A 20,013-nucleotide genomic window follows, 5' to 3' on the forward strand; every position below is an offset into this window, starting at 1 on the left:
TTGCTCTGTTGCCGAGGCTGGAGTGCAGTGGTACCATCTTGGCTCACTGCAAGCTCCACTTCCTGGGTTCACGCCATTCTTCTGCCTCAGCCTCCCGAGTAGCTGGGACTACAGGCGCCCGCCACCACGCCCGGCTAAGTTTTTGTCTTTTTAGTAGAGACGGGGTTTCACTGTGTTAGCCAGGATGGTCTCAATCTCCTGACCTCGTGATCTGCCCGCCTCAGCCTCCCAAAGTGCTGGGATTACAGGCATGAGCTACCGCGCCCGGCCAGTATCTAGAAATTTAACAAGAGACCTTAAAAATTAAGTTTCTCTGCTCTGTTTTTGGAGTTTTTCCCCCTATGATTCTAGAGCTGGAGTTGGGGAATGGAGCAAATAAGACCTTCTTGCTCATAGCCAAGGCTTGGGGTCTTCTTACATTGATGGGAAGGAAGTGGAGATGGCAGAGGAACCAGCAGTGATTACAAAAGGGTCACTGAAAACATAGAGGTTGAGTTTGTGGATGATGTGGAGTTTAAATTCAGTTTTTGCTAATTAAGCAAATTTTGACAACTTGTGGAACTGAGCTTAATCCTTTCCCCTGAGTCTTCCTTCATCTCCCAGTGGGCAGCATCCTGAGGTTTATATTTTTCAAGAGAAGATGGTAGTCTCCCTGAGGCAGTTATGAAATCCCCACGTTCCTATGTCAGTGACCCTGTCTTCAGTAGTTCACTCTGTCCATCTCTCTCCTTTCAATTGGCAGAACAGATGGAGCACAGCTTCTCTAGCTTGCATTCCAGGAAAGTTCCTGCAAGGAGCAGAGTTCAAGGTGAACAGATGATCGAAATGGGTATATTTCTCAGCTCCTGTCAGATGGGCCTGAAGCCCTTTTGAATGTACCTGAGCATGCCTTGATGGCTCGGAGACACCAGGAGCCTGGGCGGTGGCACAGAGCTCCCAGGTTTACCAAGTTGAGGAATCCCTTCCCTAGAAAGCCTATAGTGGTCAGCAGACAAGTTGGATGGGTAACAGAGTTCATCACTGTGACTGGAAATGAGTCTCACCTGAAATGCAACAGCAGCTACTTTACACAGGTCTCGTGACCATCCTCAACATTCTTGGTGGCTGCAACCTTAGTAGGCTTTGACCATTAATTAAACTGACACGATTCACAAATAGGATAAAGGCTTTTGACAGTTGGAATAAACATCAGATGCGTAGATTGATTCCCTATCTTTAAGGAAAAGAACCACAGCTGGTTTGAGTAGGATGTTTAATGTAAGATACAGTGGCTTGGCAGAGTTGGTGCAAAACTAAAGAGTACCAGATTCAGTTCTAGTCAGTGAGTTAGCAGCCTAGGCACTTGGGCAAAAAAATTGGCCCAGCTGTCCCAAGTCCTCCAAAGCCCTCTGTGTATCACCAGCTAGGCGCTCCAAAACTGATATGCCACTACTTGGAGGCTTGGGTAGAATCCAAGTGTCCCCAGCTTCCAAAGTGACAAGAGACTGGCCCCAGCCATCAAAGCAGTAGAATTTTCAGGACAGGGTTGAGAAGAATGGGGACAGAACTGGACATGGGGGCCTGAGCTGCTGAACATTTGCTACATGCAGTAGTCTAAGAGGCTCACAGCTGGAGAGGTTAGCCTGTCCACCTTCCCACCCATGTGTGGTAGGGAGGAAGGTGACCATCTAGTTAAAGAAACAAAGATCCTTTCAAAGCTGTATTTGGCATAAGCTAATACCACTGCTAGTGCTGCCAGTGGCCAGGCACAGATACTGGAGGCCCTGAGGAGTTGGGAGGAAGGGAGAACAATGTGCAGGCAGAGCAGGAAACAGCCAGCTCAGGTCCCCACCCCAGGGGCCCAGAAGGATAAAGGCCGTGCAGTAAAGGGAACATACGGTTCTTCTCTTTGGTCAAAGGCCCGAATATGGGCCTGTTAGGTGAAAGGGCTGAAGGGCACAGGCTCTGCCCTTGGACCCTAGCTTTAGGCTCATCACATTGAGGCGGTGACAGAGCGAGACGAAGGCAGGAAGACAGAGCAGAGTCAGGCTGGGACTCGCCAGCTCCTAGGAGCTGCCCTTGTCCTTGTCATCCATCAGGTCATACCTGTGAAAACGAGAGGGCTCATGTAGAAAGATGACTCTTGTGTCGTCTTATTTATAAATGAGACACGATCCAAGGGCTTCTCCACTTCATAGAATCAATGGTTCTCTGCTCAGATTGTATCTTTTTTTCCTTTCCTATGATTGGAATTTCTCCCACTGAAATATCCAGACCACCCCCACCCACGCAGACACTCACCACTGGGCTACACCCTGGGAAAGGTCTGTCTCAGCTAGGTCCAACTGCACCTGTGTTGGAGGATGGTGGGGGAAAGATGTTATTTTTTTATTTTTTGAGACAGGATCTCATTCTGATGATGCCGTTTTGAAATCTCCAAAGACCTTATTCCTTCATCACATACTCGTCCCAAACCATTGCAGAGGTGACAGTCACCTCTAAAGGATCACCTGGGGTACTTCCTTTCTCACAGGGACTATAACCTTGGTACCAGCAGCTTCCAGCCCTCACCTCTGCCCTGCCATCCTGCCCTCTTACCTTCCCCAGCAGCTCACGCTCTCTTGACATGAAGGAGGAATTAGACTTGACAGAGACATCCAGCTTTCGTCTCAGGGCCTCATCCAGGGGGAGTTCCCACTCAAACCTGGGGTAGGACTAGGTGTTAGGGGCCAGGAGTCCTTTCCAAGCCTGCCATCTCTCCACCTGAATGCCCACTGACTGACCGTTCATTAAATTCAGGACTCAGGGTCCTCTTCTTCTGTGAGGTCTTCCTCTTGGTGCCTCGGTTCTTGTCTGGCAGCAGCAACAGTGACACATAGGGATCAGGAGGATCGCGTCCATTCTGTCGAAGGGCCCTACAACAGGAGGATGTAGGTGATACGGTAACCTGAGGGCAGGGATGGAGGCGACCTGGAGGATGGGAGGGAAGGGATGGGGTCTCACCGGCAACCATGAACAATGCTGACCAGCTTTCGTTCTTCACTATAGTACCACACAGTCAGTTTCACCTGGCCCAGAGGCCCGGCTGGAGCTTCAAGGGGACTGTGGAGAAATATCAGTAGGTCTGGGAAAAGCTAGAGCCTAGTGAACCTGTAATACTTTTTACTTCTGACTGCATCCCACCTTCCTGTACCAGCCCTTTACCTGTCAACATGTGTTAGGCGCTGCCGGAGCTCTGGGGCTGAGGAGGTGATGTGAGGGGGTCCCCCCCAGAGCTCTGGTTCTTCACTCAGGGATGAGGAGCTGTGGCTGTAGCTGTGGCTATGAGCTTCCACTCCTGAGTGCTGGGACACCAGGATCTAGGGGCAAGAAAGCTGTGAGCTAGGCAGAGTTCTCTCAGTTCCCTCAGTCTAAGGACACAGCCCTCTGTTCCCACCCTCCTGGGTGTCCCTCAGCTGTGAAGGCCCTCCCCTCCTCCCTCTCATCCTGCCCACCATCTCCTGTCACTCACCCCTAGTTGTGCTCTCAGTAGCACCTGCCCCTGACCACTGCTGAGTGTAAACCAGCGGTCCAAGCAGAGCTGGTCAGCCACGAGGAGCTCTGAGAGGGGCAGGGATAATGAGCCCAGCAGGCCAGTGCCCTCACCCCGAACCTGTGGGGCAACAGGACCATGATCAGGAGGCGAATACATCCACAAATGAGTTAATCCTGGTGGTAAAGGTCCAAACGCTTGCATTCATAGGTGGTTTGGCGAGATTGCCCTTTGAGAAAGGCAGGGAAGCCATGGTAACAGTTGCTAGTCCCTCTGTCCTTCCTGCCTTTTTTTTTTTTTTTTTTTTTTTTTTTTTGAGACGGAGTTTTGCTCTTGTTGTCCAGGATGGAGTGCAGTGGCGCCATCTGGTCTCACCACAACCTCCGCCTTCCGGGTTCAAACGATTCTCCTGCCTCAGTCTCCTGAGCAGCTGGGATTACAGGCACCTGCCACCATGCCCAGTCAATTTTTTATTTTTAGTAGAGCTGGGGTTTCTCCATGTTGGTCAGGCTGGTCTCAAACTCGTGACCTCAGGTGATCCACACACCTCGGCCTCCCAAAGTGCTAGGATTACAGGTGTGAGCCACTGTGCCTGGCCTGTCCTTCCTTTCTTAACCAGAGTAGAGTGGACCATCTTTACCTCATAAGCTTTCAGAAATTATACCAGTAATACCTGCACAGAGTACAGAAAACAACAGTAAAAAGAGAACTAAATGTTTCCTGTCCATCCTACTCCCATTGCCATATTCCAAATGTAACAACCTTTAAAACTGTCCTGTTTTCTTTGTTCTCACAGAATTCTAATGTGCTTGTAGTATCTATTGATTCCCTGCTATAAAAGATGAAGAATTGAGCTCATTTGTACTTCCTTTCTACCCTGCTAGCATTAAGTTACATTATTTTAAATTCTATTAATTTCGGTCGGGCATAGGTGGCCCACACCTGTAAGATGGCTCATGGCCATCTTTTGTCTCCTTCTCACTCTCCACACTGCCTAAGAGATCTCACCCATGACTACCCTTGCAAGTGGTTGCTTGCTCATGACATTCCAGTAAGAGGGCAAAGGAGGAACATCTCATGGGCAATAGATTTGTTTTCTGCATGTCTTTCCTCGATGTCCTGCAGAGATCTCAAATTCAAAAATTCCCTCTCTGTGCACTCCCTAAGTCAGCAACAGCACCCTCATCCATCCAGTCACCCTGTGCCAAAAACCCCAGAGTCTAGGCTGCTACTTGCTCCTCCACCTGCTCCATATCACAGCAATCTTCAAATCCCATCAGGCCTTAGTCGTTTCTTGCTTTGACTGCTCTAACAGTCTCCTCACTGATCTCCCTGCCCCCAGTGTTGTCCCTCTCCAGTCCATTCTTTACCCTTTTATCCCCATGATCTTCCCAAAATGCAAATCTGGACACGTGACCTCTCATTAAAGGCTTGCCTGGCTGGGTGCGGTGGCTCACGCCTGTAATTCCAGCACTCTGGGAGGCCGAGGCGGTGGATCACCTGAGGTCAGGATTTAGAGACCAGCCTGACCAACATGGAGAAACCTCGTCTCTATTAAAAATACAAAAATTAGCTGGGTGTGGTGGCGAGCACCTATAATCCCATCTACTTGGGAGACTGAGGCAGGAGAATCGATTAAACCCAGGAGGTGGAGGGTGCAGTGAGCTGAGATCGTATCACTGTACTCCAGCCTAGGCAACAGAGCAAGACTCCATCTCAAAAAAATAATAAATAAAATAAAGCCTTCTCTAAGCCTTAGGATAAAATCCGTATTTCTAGCATATTATTCAACAGCCCCTCTGATCTTGCTCTACCTGCCTCTCTGATCTATAATAAATATGCCTTCTCTCTCCTCCTTTTTTTCTCAGCCTAAAGAGTTTTCCTGCTCTTCTTTCCTTGGTCCAAAAGAACCGGTAAATCTACCCTTAGGCTGGGGCGCGGTTCTCATGCTTGTAATCCCAGCACTTTGGATGCTAAGGTGGGCAGAATGCTTGAGTCCAGGAGTTCGAGACCAGCCTGGACGACATGGCAAAACCTCATCTCCACAAAAAAATACAAAAATTAGCTGGGTGTGGTAGTGTGCACCTGTTATCCCAGCTGAGTTGGGAGGACTGCTAGAGCCCAGGAGTTGAGGCTGTAGTGAGCCCTGATTGCACCACTGTACTCCAGCCTGAGCAACAGAGTAACACCCTGTCTGAAAAAAAAAAAGGCCAGGTGCGGTGGCTCACACTTGTAATCCCAGCACTTGGGGAGGCTGACGTGGATGGATAACCTGAGGTCAGGAGTTCGAGACCAGCCTGGCCAACATGGCGAAACCCTGTCTCTACTAAAAATTGGCTGGGCGTGGTGGCATGTGCGTGTAATCCCAGCTACGCGGGTGGCTGAATCAGGAGAACCTGAACCACTTAAACCTGGGAGGCGGAGGTTGCAGTGAGCTGAGATGGCACCATTGCACTCTAGCCTGGGCAACAACAGCGAGACTCTAGTATCAAAAAAAAAAAAAAAAAAAAAAAAAGAATCTACCCTCAAGCTCAGGGGTCATCTAAAGATGCCTTTCTATCTCCAGCTTTTCCCCAGCCTGAACCCTTCCTTTCTTCCCCACAGTCCCTTTTACCTCAGTTATCATTCTGGAAGTTTTATCTGGTTATTTTTCTCCCAAAACAGAGTGTGAGCTCCATAAAGATAAGAAGTCAATCTTTTGGCTGGGTGCGGTGGCTCACACCTGTATTCCCGGCACTTTGGGAGGCCGAGGTGGGCGGATCACCTGAGGTCAGGAGTTTGAGACCATCCTGGCTAACATGATGAAACTCCATCTCTACTAAAACAAAATGCAAACATTAGCCAGGTGTGGTGGCGCGCGCCTGTAGTCCCAGCTACTAGGGAGGCTGAGGCAGGAGAATGGCGTGAACCCAGGAGGCGGAGCTTGCAGTGAGCCAAGATAGCGCCACTGCACTCCAGCCTGGGTGACACAGCAAGACTCTGTCTCTGGCCGGGCGCTGTGGCTCAAGCCTGTAATCCCAGCACTTTGGGAGGCCGAGACGGGCGGATCATGAGGTCAGGAGATCGAGACCATCCTGGCTAATACGGTGAAACCCCGTCTCTACTAAAAAATACAAAAAACTAGCCGGGCGACGAGGCGGGCGCCTGTAGTCCCAGCTACTCGGGAGGCTGAGACAGGAGAATGGCGTAAACCCGGGAGGCGGAGCTTGCAGTGAGCTGAGAGCCGGCCACTGCACTCCAGCCTGGGCGGCGGAGCAAGACTCCGTCTCAAAAAAAAAAAAAAAAAAAAAAAAAAAAAACCCAGTCAATCTTTTATCTCATCTCTGAATGCTCTGTGCCTGGTTTACTGCCTGGCCATGGCAGAAATTTGCTAAATATATGAAGAATGAATTTACAGTACCTGCAACTCCAGGCTCTCAGTGTGTGGTTTCCTGATCAGAAAGGAGGCACTCTCATCCCAGACAGGGGCTGAAGTTTGTGAAACAGTCTGGTGGAGATGAGGGCTTATTATCAGTGGCTGATACTCTTATTCCTCTTGTCCCTCCCATTTTTACCCTGCAGCATTTCTTCATACCTTGGTTTTATGAGAAGTATCTCCCACAGTGACAGTAGCATAAGGGTTGGGGGGCTTGGTGCCTTTTCGCAGCTAGAAAGAGAATACTGTGTTAGTCTTAAATTTGGATCTAGTTAGGCAGATTGCCCTCACAAATTATATCCACAGCCAGCAGCCATGTCACCATTATTACTTGGCAGCCACTACCCCGTGGCCTCGAACAGACAATTTTTCCCACCCGTGCACCACCCTCAGAAAGAGAGGGGCCATTTTTCCTATTCCAAATGCTCCAGGAGCATCCAAACCAGAGGGAGGTGGAAGAAGGGCCAAGAAGTTATGGGGCGTGGGGAGTGGGATCTCACCGGCAGGTCCTCTGCCCGCTCCATATAGACGGATAGCAGGGCCGCGGCCAGCTCTGCACTCTTCTGAGTCTGGATCAAACTATTCACCTGCAGCACCTGTTGGGGGGCACACGGGGCTGGGGAGTGGTAACTGACACCTTGGGTTCTGGCATGTGGCCTGAACACTAAGAGAAGAGTTCATCCTGCCCCATCTTGGGTCTCTTCCTTCCTCCAGTCTCCTGCCCTACCTCCTCTAACTCAGCAGCAGTGGGACGGGGGGTGAGACGCTCCAGGCGCAAGTGCAGGCGGCCAGATGGGACATCCTCCAGGGTCAGCCACTGTGGAAGTAGGCAGGGTGAAGACTTGGGGATATGCAGACAGGAGAACTATGAGAATGAGGCAAGGGCAGGATCAGGAGGGGTCGTTGACTCTAATTCCATGCTCACCTCATCAAGGAAGCCACTGTTTAAGACTGTGGTGAGACTCACTCTACACCTGTGGAAGAGAAAGATTAAGACAAAAGCTAGATGGTGAGAACCAAGGAGGCCAGACTCCATGGCCTAAAGGGCCCCAGCCTGTTTTTCACCTAGACTCCTATGCTCTCACCTGCCCAGAAAATCATCCTTGTCCAAGTCCTTATCAAAGACTTCAACCTCTAGCTCTTGGCCTGGAACTGATGTGACAATCACCTAGTGGGAGACAATAGTGCAGATGAAAGAGGATTCTCTCCTTTTCCTCTGCAAATGACCAGACCCCCCATTCAACTGAACCTCAGAGGTTTCTGGACCACTTTTGGGATTGGGGGAAAAATGGGGCAGAACCAGGAGTCACAGCCATTCAATTCTGACCTCAAAAACCTCATTCCAGCGGGGATTGAGATCTTCCCGAACAACATGGCTCCGGAAGCTTCGTCCTGCCAGCTTTAGTTTGACATAGGGGTCTGACTTGCCCTTCACCAGTCCCCCCAAGAAACGGTCTTTGGCAATCAGGTCCTGGGCCTCTAATACATGGATTCGAAGCACATGCTGCAAAAGGGACAGGGCGGTGCCAGATGGCAAAGGGAGAGAGACCTGTCAGAATCTGCCCTGAAACAGGCTTTGCACACTTAGCAGGGCAAACAGACCCTAGTCCTTTCCAGATATAGACTCACCTCAGTCCCAAACTGGCTATCAGGAGTAGTGTGAGAGGGTCGAGGTGGGGCATCCACACTGCTGCCTCTCTGGGGACTCTCACTGTCCACGTCCCAAGCACCAGGACTACCAGGCACAGTGGGGAAGCGTATTTCTGATGAATCCAAGTACAGGATCTGGGAAGGGTAGTGTGATGTCAAATCAAAGTAGTGCAGCTTGCCACCAGCAGGCAAGGCATGTGGGGTGGGATAGAGGAGGGGCTGTGACAGGGGAACTAGGTGCTGCCTTGGCTGGGCTCATCTCTAGAGGCTTCCCTCCACACCCCCTCAACTCATAAGCCATTCCTTCCACCAGTCAGATCAATATGTTTTTGTGCCTGCTTGGCACTTCTACATGTATTAGCTCATTTAATCTTAGAAGGCTCCCTTTGCTTACTCTTAATACCAAAGAATCAACAGGCCTTTCCCCCACACCTCAGTACCTCCTCCGTTTCCATACCCTCATGACTAGTTTAATGTAGAGTCTGGAGTTTGGGCCAGAGCTGCTAAGCTGGAACCACTGGTCCAGGGTGAGTTCTGGGGCAGTCAGCAGGCGGGCCAGAGGCAGTGTCAATGCTCCTAAAGTCAGGGCTCTGGAATCATCCTTCACCTACAGGAACAGGAGGAAGGACTATAGTGAAGGGATTAGGGGAAAGGAAGGCATACTGTGAAAATGATAACATGGCTACAGCTTCATTCTTCTCTGGACCAATCACAAACCTCCTGCTCCACTCAGGGCCATCTTTTTTTTTTTTTTTTTTTTTTTGAGACAGAGTCTCAAAAAAACCTGGAGTGCAATGGCGCCATCTTGGTTCACTGCAACTTCGACCTCCTGGGTTCAACCCATTCTTCCACCTCAGCCTCCCAAATAGCTGGGACTACAGGCGCATGCTGTCATGCCCGGCTAAGTTTTCGTATTTTTTAGTAGAGACGGGGTTTCACCGTGTTGCCCAGGCTGGTCTCAAACTCCTGAGCTCAGACAATCCGCCCACCTCGGCCAGAGTCATCTTTTATAGTCCTCTGCCCAATCCATGGCCTCTTCCACCTTTGTTCATTCTGCTCCCACTATTTGGAAAGTCCTCATTCTCTTCCCTCTGCCTATTTAAATCCTACTTATCCTTCAAGACTCAATTAAAATCCTACTTCTTGCTTCACAAAATCTCCCTAGTTATTCCAGCCTGTCCCTTTCTCTGACCCTCCTTAGTCTTATACTATGGATATGTTACTCCCACAAATTCGTATGTAATTGTTGTTCTTCTGTTCTTTTTTTTTTTTTTTTTTTTTGAGACAGAGTTTTGCTCTGTCACCCAGGCCAGAGTGCAGTGGCATGAAATCGGCTCACTACAACTTCCACTTCCCGGGTTCAAATGATTCTCCTGCCTCAGCCTCCCAAGTAGCTGGGATTACAGGTATGCACCACCATGCCTGGCTAATTTTTGTATTTTTAGTACAGATGGGGTTTCACCATGCTGACCAGGCTGGTCTCAAACTCCTGACCTCAGGTGATCCGCCTGCCTTGGCCTCCCAAAGTGCTGGGATTACAGGCATGAGCCACCGCACCTGGCCTTGGTTCATATGTACTTGTTGAATGATTTTATGTATGTGTCTTGTCTATGAAACTGGCCAGTAAACATTATGAAGGCAGACACTACGTTTTGTGCTTTTTCTATGACCTTTAAAATGCTGAATGTTGGGCCAGGCATGGTGGCTCACGCCTGTAATCCAAGCACTTTGGGAGGTTGAGGCGGGTAGATCACCTGAGGTCAGGAGTTCAAGACCAATCTGACCAACATGGAGAAACCCCGTCTCTACTAAAAACACACACAAAAATTAGCCAGGCATGGTGGCACATCCCTGTAATCCCAGCTACTCCGGAGGCTGAGGCAGAAGAATCACTTGAACCCAGAAGGTGGAGGTTGCGGTGAGCCGAGATCATGCCATTGCACTCCAGCCTGGGCAATAAGAGCAAAACTCTGTCTCAAAAAAAAAAAAAAAAATGCTGACTGTTAGCAATTTTATTGAGGCATAATTTACATACCATAAAATCACTCATTTTAGAAACCGTGCCCAGCCTCAGAATAATTTTTTTTTTTTTTTTGAGACGGAGTCTTGCTCTGTCACCCAGGCTGCACAGTGCAGTGGTGCAATCTCTGCTCATTGCAAGCTCTGCCTCCCGGATTCACCCCATTCTCCTGCCTCAGCCTCCCGAGTAGCTGGGACTACAGGCGCCCAACACCACGCCCAGCTAATTTTTTGTATTTTTAGTAGAGATGGGGTTTCACCGTGTTAACCAGGATGGTCTCAATCTCCGGACCTCATGATCCACCTGCCTCGGCCTCCCAAAGTGCTGGGATTACAGGCATGAACCACTGCGCCCGGCCAGAATAATTTTTTATAATTGGGAATTGTATACCTAAAATGAGTGATTGTATGGTATGTAAATTATGCCTCAATAAAATTGTTAACATTCAGAATTTTAAAGGTCACAGAAAAAGCACAAAACATAGTATCTGCTTTCACAATGCTTACTGGCCAGTTTCATAGACAAGACACACATATATAAAATCATTCAAGAACTAGTACATACGAACTAAGGCCAGGTGCGGTGGCTTACGCCTATAATCCCAGCACTTTGGGAGGCTGAGGCAGGCGGATCACCTGAAATCAGGAGTTTGAGACCAGCCTGGCCAACACGGTGAAATCCCATCTCTACTAAAAATACAAAAACTAGCCGGGCGTGGTGGTGCGTGCCTGTAATCCCAGCTACTTGGGAGGCTGAGGCAGGAGAATTGCTTGAACCCGGGAGGCGGAGGTTGCAGTGAGCTGAGATCGCACCATCGCACTCCAGCCTGGGCAACAGAGCGAGACAGCATCTCAAAAAAAAAAAAAAAGTATTCTGGAGCAACAGTTGGGGAACAGTGGAGAGATATTCAGGGAGGTGGGGAGTCTAGGCAGATGGATTAAAAATCGGAATGAAGGGAAAAGAAGGAGAGGAGAAATGGTACTGATCTGGGAAGACAGAATAGGGTATTCAAGAGGGGGTGAAGAGGTGATTATCTCACTTGCACATCAAGCTCCTGGCTTTGAGGGTCTTGTAGGAAGAACCGGAATGCTTCCTCCCACACTGGGCAGTTGGTACTGTAGACAGCCTGGAGATGTGGAGGAGGGATTAAGGGTGTATACCACAGCACCACTCCTGTTTCTCCAGAAAACCTCGCACATAACAGGCATTCCAAAGGGGAAACCATTCCAAGAACAGGCCTCTCCCTGTCCCACCTGGCCCCCGACAATGATGTCCTGGCCCTCACCTTGCTCTCCTGAGTCACATCCTGAATTGACAGTTGTACCATGGGGTTGGGTTCCTTGTTCCCCTTCTTCAGCTGTGGTGGGTACAATTCAGAGGTCACCATCTTGGGGGATTTGGTTTTGGTTTTGGTGAAGGAAGGTGCGATCACATCAGAATCCTTTCCCTGCAATGGATCTGATCCCCTCCCTGGGACCCTTGTGTTACATGCTGATACTTCTGGAGCAAAGCAGGCAGTGACAATTGCATCCTCAGCAAGGCAGGGTTGGGGAATGCTACATCCAGGGCTCCTGTTCACCCAAACTCACAGGAAGATCCTGGGCCCGATCCAGGTAGACAACTAAGATGGCAGCTGATGGGGGCTCTGGTCGAGAGGAGACTCCCCGATTCCACTGTAGAACCTAGGAAGGGGTGGTAGTAGTCAGATCTTGGTCCCCATTCCAAGTCCCCTACACTTCCAGCTACCTACTTCTCCCCTGCCAGCTTCCTGTTTCCCATGTGGCGTACCTGCTCCAGTTTCTCTGCATCTGACAAAAGCGACAGCCATTCTAGCCTCAAGTGAACTTGGCCTTGCCCACCTTGTAGAGGGAACCACTAGAAGAAATTGAGATGTAATAGAGATCAGATATCTGCTTAACTACTTCCCTACCAATGTAGCAACTACCGTCTGCCCAAAGGGTGAGATCAGCCCACACCTTCCTCTTCTCCCAACTTACATCATCCAGAACACCAGCCTGTAACACCTTCCCTACATCCAGCTTCATTCTGGGGTGGGGAGGGGAGAGGGTAGTGAAAGGAAGAAAAAGGGAGTGTTGTAATTAGCAGCAGGTCAGTGGCCCTCCACTCACCCACCGAGAAATGACTGGCAGATCTCAGACTCCCTTATTCCTCTCAGGAGATATTCACCTGCCTGCGTGAGTGTGTGCATGGTAGGGGTTAGGGGTGGGGAGGTTAGGAAGGAAAACGATACATGATTCCCGGCCCAGAAAGTGAGTAATTACCTCCAGAACCTCAGTAGCATGGGCTTTATTATTATTACTTTTTTTTATTATTTTTTTTTTCTTTAGAGACGGAGTCTCACTCTGCCGCCCAGGCTGGAGTGCAGTGGCACGATCTTGGCTCACTGCAAGCTCTGCCTCCTGGGTTCACCCGCCATTCTCCTGCCTCAGCCTCCCGAGTAGCTGGGACTACAGGCGCCAGCCACCTCGCCCGGCTAATTTTTGCATATTTAGTAGAGATGGGGTTTCACGGTGTTAGCCAGGATGGTCTTGGTCTCCTGACCTCATGAACCGCAAGCCTCGGTCTCCAAAAGTGCTGGGATTATAGGCATGAGCCACCACACCCGGCCAGCATGGGCTTTAGAATCCTAACAGGCAGAGTCTCACCTGCCCAGAAAGTCATCTTTATCTGGATCCTTGTCGAACACCTCCACTTCAATCTCCTGCCCTGGGACCTCGTGTACCATCACCTGGGGAACACAGAAGGTTGAGTGTCTCATGGGGCTGCAGCTGTGAGCATCATCTAATCAGCGTCTTCTCTCACGGCCTCTTGGGGCTTCCCCGTTTCACACAGCTGCTCAACTCTCCCACCTCGTAAGTCTCTTCCCACTGTGGGTTGAGTTCTTCATCAATGACACGACTGCAGAACGTCTGGGTACCTAAACGCACAAGTGCATACGGGTCTGACTTGCCCTCAATCAGGCCCTTCACATATTTGTCCTTGGAACTCAGCCCTCGGGCAGCCAGCAGGTGAATTCGAATAATGCCCTGGAGGAAGGAATCAGATGGTGAGAAACTAAGGACCCAGCAAGGGGTTCCTGAGAGAAGGATCTATCTAGTGGGGAAAAGGCCATACCCTGGGCAGAGGGGAACGCAACTGAGCCACATCTTGAAGGTCAGGCACAAGGGGCACCAGTAATCGGTTGGGCAACACGAGGAAGGCAGCGATGGAGTCCATGATCATGGTGTCAGAGAGAGAGCTGCATGGGGGAGTAGAAAGGAATGGGTATGGCCTCAACTTCCAGTTTTCGCCTAACTCCAACTATGTTTCCCACACCTAAAGCTGTAAGAAAGTCCTTTTGGAGGCCGGGCACGGTGGCTCAAGCCTGTAATCCCAGCACTTTGGGAGAGTGAGACGGGCGGATCACGAGGTCAGGAGATCGAGACCATCCTGGCTAATATGGTGAAACCCCGTCTCTACTAAAAAAATACAAAAAACTAGCCGGGCGAGGTGTTGGGCGCCTGTAGTCCCAGCTACTCGGGAGGCTGAGGCAGGAGAATGGCGTAAACCCGGGAGGCGGAGCTTGCAGTGAGCTGAGATCCGGCCACTGCACTCCAGCCTGGGCGACAGAGCGAGACTCCGTCTCAAAAAAAAAAAAAAAAAAAAAAGAAAGTCCTTTTGTAAAAATCTTTTGTGCTACCCTTCTACCCTAATTCCCCACCTACTGCTCTCTCCCTTCCTCACTGCCATCCCCATTGCCTTTTGCAGCCTTCAGCCCTCTTCATTCCCTACCTGCTCCCTCAACCCGAAGAAAAATCACAGTATCAAACTTTCCAGGGGTTTTTGTCTTCGCTCCCCAACTGAAGTTGAGGCTCCTAGAGGACACAAGCAGCATCTTTGCTCTGTGTCCCTTAAACCCCTAACCCAGCGCTGGAACACTCAGCAGGTGCTCAGTAAGTCCTTGATACCTAAGTCCTGGGATATCCAGCAGGTTGGTCATCCCTGTCCAGTTGATGTCTAGGGTCTGCAGGGAAAGAGCAGGGGTCAGGACAGATCCTATGGGGTGTGGTCATACCCATCCAACAGTTGCCAGAACCCCTCGGCCTTCTTGTCAATTCCCTTCTCATTCCGCATCGCTGGCTGCCCTCATCCTCCCAGTCCTCTCTGCTTCCCCTGCTTCCCCATACCCCTTCATTGTTTTCCCTTACCGGGCGTCGGATGAAGAACATCGACACAGCCCCCACAATGGGAAGGTCCCCAATGAGTGGCTCCAGAATCACCCGCAAGACACCATGTAGCTGAGGCAAGAAGAGAAAATCAAAGCCTTTCCCCAGAAAAGTCCCTCTTCTGTCCTCCCAGACTTTCTCAGCCTTGGTCTTTCCAACCTCACAGTTCCCCATATCCCATGAAACGTAGGACAAACATTCCCTATTATGTGGGCCCCTGACATATGGCCTACCTGCATGCCCTTGACTCCTGCTTTGCAGAAATATTTCTTCACTTCTACATCAATCTGCACATCACCTACATAGCTGGGGATTGGTAAAGAAGAGAACCAAGAGGGTTAGTCCTTGGCTGAAGTTGCGGGGAGGGGGAGTGAAGTAGCCTGGACTGACCAGGACACATTGAAGGGGAAGCAGCAGTGGTGAGTGGTATTACCTGATGTTCAAGTCCAGCAGGATCTGCTCTTTTCTCTGACCTGGGTGAACCTTGACTCCAATGATGCGCAATGGCTAGGAAGAGAGAAAGTACTGAGACAGGGGAGGGAAAGGGAGAAGTACCTCAGTCTACTCCGGGTCACTCACCCTCCCTATCCCACCTCCTCACTTTTCCTCCTCCACACATACCTTTTCACCCAGTTCCACTCGTGTAAATGTAAATGTTTGCAGATGAGGGTTAGATCCCCTAACAGCCGGAGCCACAGTCTCGGCCAGAAGTTTCTCCATATACTGGCCCAGGAAGGGCCAGACCTGGGCCACAATCTGGGAGGAAAGAGAGATGGTCAGAGGAGAACCCAGTCTTCCCTCTCAAGGCAAGTTCCTTCAGAATCCCCACGGAGAGCACTGAGGGATGCGGGTGGGTCTGGCAAGAAGAAACAAATTCCCATTCTCCCCTCACGAAGACTAAAAATCAAATCAATCCTCACCTTATTGAGCCATTCAGCCTTTTCCACGTCTGGGAAGCTGACCTGGAGGTGGGGAAGGCAGAGACAGTGACGTGCACACCCTCGCCTCTGGTTTCCTACTAAGATGCTGGTGGTATGCCGCAGAGGAGAGGGAGTGTGTAAGTGTGACAGACTCCTCATACTTGGGGTGGATGAGGGGCTGGGATATCCCAAAGGTTCATTCCTCACAGAATTTGGGGGCTGAGATCTCTCTAATAAGGGGAGCTGACAGGGTAGAGGTCACATTGTTACCCTGTGGGTAGCTCAGGGACATGGTGAAATGACAGCTGCTGAGAGAGAGAGGAGCAGGAGGAGGAGGAGGGCACATTCTTTCTGGAGGGGGAGGCCCAGTCAAATCAAAGTTTCAGGGAATCCTGGGATTTAAAAAGTCCTGGTTCCAGGCTGACCGCGGTAGCTCACATCTGTAATCTCAGCACTTTGGGAGGCCGAGGCCGGTGGATCATGAGGTCAGGAGTTCGACACCAGCCTGACCAGCATGGTGAAACCCCGTCTCTACAAAAAATACAAAATTAGCTGGGAATGGTGGTGCATGCCTGTAGTCCCAGCTACCCAGGAGGCTGAGGCAGGAGAATCTCTTGAACCCGGGAGGCAGAAGTTGCAGTGAGCCAAGTTCGGGCCACTGCATTCCAGCCTGGCAACAGAGTAAGAGACTCTGTCTCAAAAAAAAAAAAAGAAAACAGAAAAGTCCTGCCTTCTCAACTCCCCTCAGACGGGGCTTCTAGAGCAGGAAGGTGAAGGGGGAAGCAAGTCCTTCCTTGAGTCAGGGAGGGGCCAGAAGACCTAATTCGGCCTGGCTTTGTGGGTTTTTTTTTTGGGGGGGGGGTGCGTGTTTTTTTTTTTGTTTTGTTTTTTTTTCTCTATCTTTCTCTGTGTGACTCCTTTTAAGGGAAAGAACACCTGTGCTTTGTATTGCGGGTAGATTGGTTTCCATGATGACGAGGAGGAGACAAACACTTGCTGCCTAGGCTACAGGTCCCCTAGGGCCATTTCACCCTCTTTCTCCTCCCCTTTCCAGTCCTGGGCCTGGAAAGCTTGGCTGTGTCTGCCTAGTGTCAATTTTGACTCCTCTCTGCTACCATTCTCCCCCTAGACTGGCACCTCTGCTGGGAGGGGCCGGGTAACGGGCTTTGCCTCTGCAAGGCTAAAGAGAAGGCATCCGCCTCAGCACAGCAGACTCGGCCGCCGCAGAAATAAGGGTCTCTGCCCCAACGGAACAAGCGCAGCCCACAGTCCGGAAACGGGTGTGGCCGGCCGAGGGGGTGGGGGGGAGTATGGGCCGCGGGCACTGCAGCAGCCGCACCACCTCCTCCCGTACCCCGCCCTCCCTCCAGCAGCCGCCTCTGCCGCGCTGCAGCCTGGCGGCTGGAGGCCTGAAGGTGGCTGCCCGAGGGTCGTCCAGGGGCCGGGGCTGGGTTCCAGCGGGTAACCGGGGATAAAAGCGAGAAAAGAGAGAACCATAAGGCCTTAAGTAGGTAAAAAGTCTCGAGGAGCATAGCAAAGACTAGGGAAACCTTTGAGAGGTAACGGGACCAGGATTTCCAGGAGCAGCAAAGGCGCGAGTGGCACCAAAAGCAAGAGGGGCGTTGAAGATGGCTTGGCTAGGAGGGAGAGCTTCGGCTGAGACGGGGTCCCCAGATGTTATGACTGCTGTTGCCCAAGAGTAGAGGAAGAAGTCCTGATTCTGTGGAAGGATCCAGTCTGGGCGTGGGAAAGGGTGGGTGGGGAGAGTCAGCAGTCGGTCCCAAGAGTGGCGCGTCCAGCAGGCAGGCGGCTAGCGGGGAGAGAGGGGAAAGTCTGGGGCCCACTGTCCCAAGGCGGGGAGCTGACTCTAGGCACAAGGAGGAAAAGCCCCAGACGGAAGGAGTGGAAGGGGGCTATGCTGCACAGAGGACCGAGGGTGGTCGCTCACCCAGGCAGGTAGCTCTCGATGACTCATATAAAGAGTTTTCGCCGTGAGCTGCTCCTCGTCGTCCAGTAGCTGCCTCGCGGCTCGAAGGCTCCGTTCTTTCTCGTCGCGGACCCGGCGCCAGCCCAGGTAGAGAGCGAGGCCGAAGAGCACGAAACCCACGCTGAGTCCCACTGCCCCGGCCAAATACACCGGTATCAGCACCAGCAACCGCCTCCCGAACGAAGTCAGCACCGCCAGGGCCTCACCCGCCGCGCCAGGGCCAGCAGGTTGGCCCCCAGAACCTGGGTCTAGCTTTGCGTGAGCAGCGGGGGGCTGGTCAGTGGGGTCGGAGGGAGCAGAAGGCTGGTCCATGGGGCTGGGGCTGGGGCCCTCTCCTGGAGATCGCTCCATTGTGCCACCTCTTGGGAGGATCCGCCCGACCCAGGGACTGGATAGAGGTTGCCTAGTCCTGCGATCAGCTCCCCCCCGCCAGTGGCAAAACGTGATCCCCGGGATGGAGGAGGGGGACTTCAAGCCACGCCCCTCCTTTCTGGCGATTTGGGTTGGTCCGCGCTGCACAGACCAAGGCGGGGTTAAAAGGTTGAAACTCCTCCCCTCTTCCGCGGGGAAGGCCCCGGGTTTCGGATAGGTAGGGCCTCCCTGATTGGGCCCGAAGGCCAAGATGGGAGGTCTGGGATGGCGGGAAAAGGAAGAAAGGGGCTCAGGGGCGGCATTCGATTGGTAATAAAGAGGAGAAGGCGTGGTGCACCATTCCAGGAGAGGCGGGACCAAGAGCTCCCCCACGTGGGATTGGAGTGCCTGTGGTATGACGTCATGCAGAGCCGCACCGCCAATTTCTTGGTTTTGGAGAAAGCCCAAGTTGCGAAGCTGAGGGGTTGTGGAGCGTCAGGATTTCCCTCCACTCATTCGGACAGTTTGACAGGATTTGGTCTGGGATATGTATATATTCTTTTGCCGACTTTTAGTTTTCATACTCTAAGCACATTCCTTATCCTTCAGCTTTTTCCTGCCTGCCTTTACAAAAGGAAAGGATACGATCGTATTTGGAATGAAAGTGTTTGAAGATTGACCCTGTCTATCCTGTCCCCAATCCCCTACCTTGTTTGTGTGGTGTAACGACTGACCCTGGAGAAAACTGGAGAGTCAGAGAATTATAGAGTTGAGATAATCCAGCCTTCAGGGAAAGTGGGGAAAAAAGCAGAGGAGTGAATAGAAAGTGAGGCTTTATTTCTTTTTGGAAATTTCCAAGAGTTAATAAGTCATCTCTATCATAGAGGATGGGTGTAAGACTAGTTGGCTCCAAAAGGGAGGGAGGCAGCGCAAATTATTACATTTTCCAAGAATTTTCTGACCCTGAGGAACTTCTAGGACACTAAAATGAGGGATCAAGAGTGAGGGAAAGACAATTCCCTTTCACATTTGCCTGAGTTAGAAGGAAGGTTTGCCAGTCAGGTACGGAACTAATGCAGTCCCACAGTGTACTGTGTAGGTTTAGGAAGGAAAAAGTGCAGGGTACACCGATGACTATTGTTACTAGTTAACTGGCCTTAGAGGTAGAGTGTTGTCCTGGGATCTAGGTACTAGGCTAAGTGGACGTTGATGACGGAAGTGTTGGTCATAAGATGATTACCTTTTTATGCAGTATATATGGGGCATATTATGTAAATCTGTCAGATGCAGCAGCAGAACTGGGGTTGATCATTGGGGAGAAACTAGCCATTTCTTAGAGGAAGTGTCTTACAGGATGAGGCCTGCAGCTGATAAATTTTATCTGGTTCTGCAGGGCATAGATTTCATCAGCCTGTGTTTACCAAAGCTGCTTAAAACCTGTCCCTGCCCAGCCTCTATCACTTAAATTTTTTCACTTCCTTTTCTCTGCTTCCCTAGGGCCAGTAGTATCTCAACTGCTTCATTCAGTTTGCAGAACTATTTAAGAAACAATATTCTCTCTCCTACATCCTCCGTATTCCCAGAGGTGAGCAGGTAGAAAAGGAAACAAGGAACTTGGAGGAATTATGAGTGATCTGCTCACCAACTGATAAAGCAGAACTACAGCAGGAACATGGATGAAACTCCTGAGAGAGAAACCTCTCTATAAACTGAAATTTGCCAAGCACTGGAGTAGGGGAGGAGGTTCCTGAGGATGGGCGAATGGAAAGGATGACCTATGGATGTTCCTTTCCAAACTTCTCCCTTCCTAACCTCATCCAGATCATCAGAAATTATATAGGGGATAAAACTTCATCCTCAGGAAGGTCTTGTCCCGGCTGGGGCCCAGGAGCCACCGGATCAGCAGCTGCAATGCAGTTAGTTACCAACACAA

General features: G+C 50.8%; 1 protein-coding gene across 2 annotated transcripts; it reads right to left on the bottom strand.

Moving 5' to 3' along the window:
- Positions 1-1,235: 1,235 nt before the first annotated feature.
- On the bottom strand, positions 1,236-18,348 carry ESYT1 (extended synaptotagmin 1). 2 transcript variants are annotated; one of them, XM_010377812.2, is made up of 31 exons: positions 17,691-18,348; positions 15,743-15,784; positions 15,444-15,578; positions 15,256-15,329; positions 15,056-15,128; positions 14,805-14,894; positions 14,565-14,620; positions 13,732-13,855; positions 13,467-13,643; positions 13,263-13,345; positions 12,594-12,642; positions 12,385-12,471; positions 12,186-12,278; positions 11,882-11,953; positions 11,636-11,722; positions 9,034-9,183; positions 8,556-8,711; positions 8,254-8,430; positions 8,012-8,094; positions 7,852-7,900; positions 7,654-7,743; positions 7,427-7,522; positions 7,086-7,157; positions 6,912-6,998; positions 3,491-3,631; positions 3,184-3,338; positions 2,983-3,081; positions 2,763-2,894; positions 2,578-2,683; positions 2,281-2,330; positions 1,236-2,085 (listed from the first exon to the last, which is right to left on the bottom strand). In XM_010377812.2, exons 1-31 carry the CDS (start codon positions 18,078-18,080, stop codon positions 2,046-2,048), a joined length of 3,315 nt encoding a protein of 1,104 aa, XP_010376114.1. In that variant the 5' UTR covers positions 18,081-18,348; the 3' UTR covers positions 1,236-2,045. The 2 variants fall into 2 exon arrangements, with proteins under 2 accessions (XP_010376114.1, XP_030794456.1); XM_030938596.1 differs by having other exon boundaries at positions 11,882-11,983.
- Positions 18,349-20,013: the final 1,665 nt, after the last annotated feature.

The sequence above is a fragment of the Rhinopithecus roxellana genome, chromosome 10 (assembly GCF_007565055.1).
Source record: "Rhinopithecus roxellana isolate Shanxi Qingling chromosome 10, ASM756505v1, whole genome shotgun sequence".
In the NCBI taxonomy this organism is placed as follows: Eukaryota; Metazoa; Chordata; class Mammalia; order Primates; family Cercopithecidae; genus Rhinopithecus; species Rhinopithecus roxellana.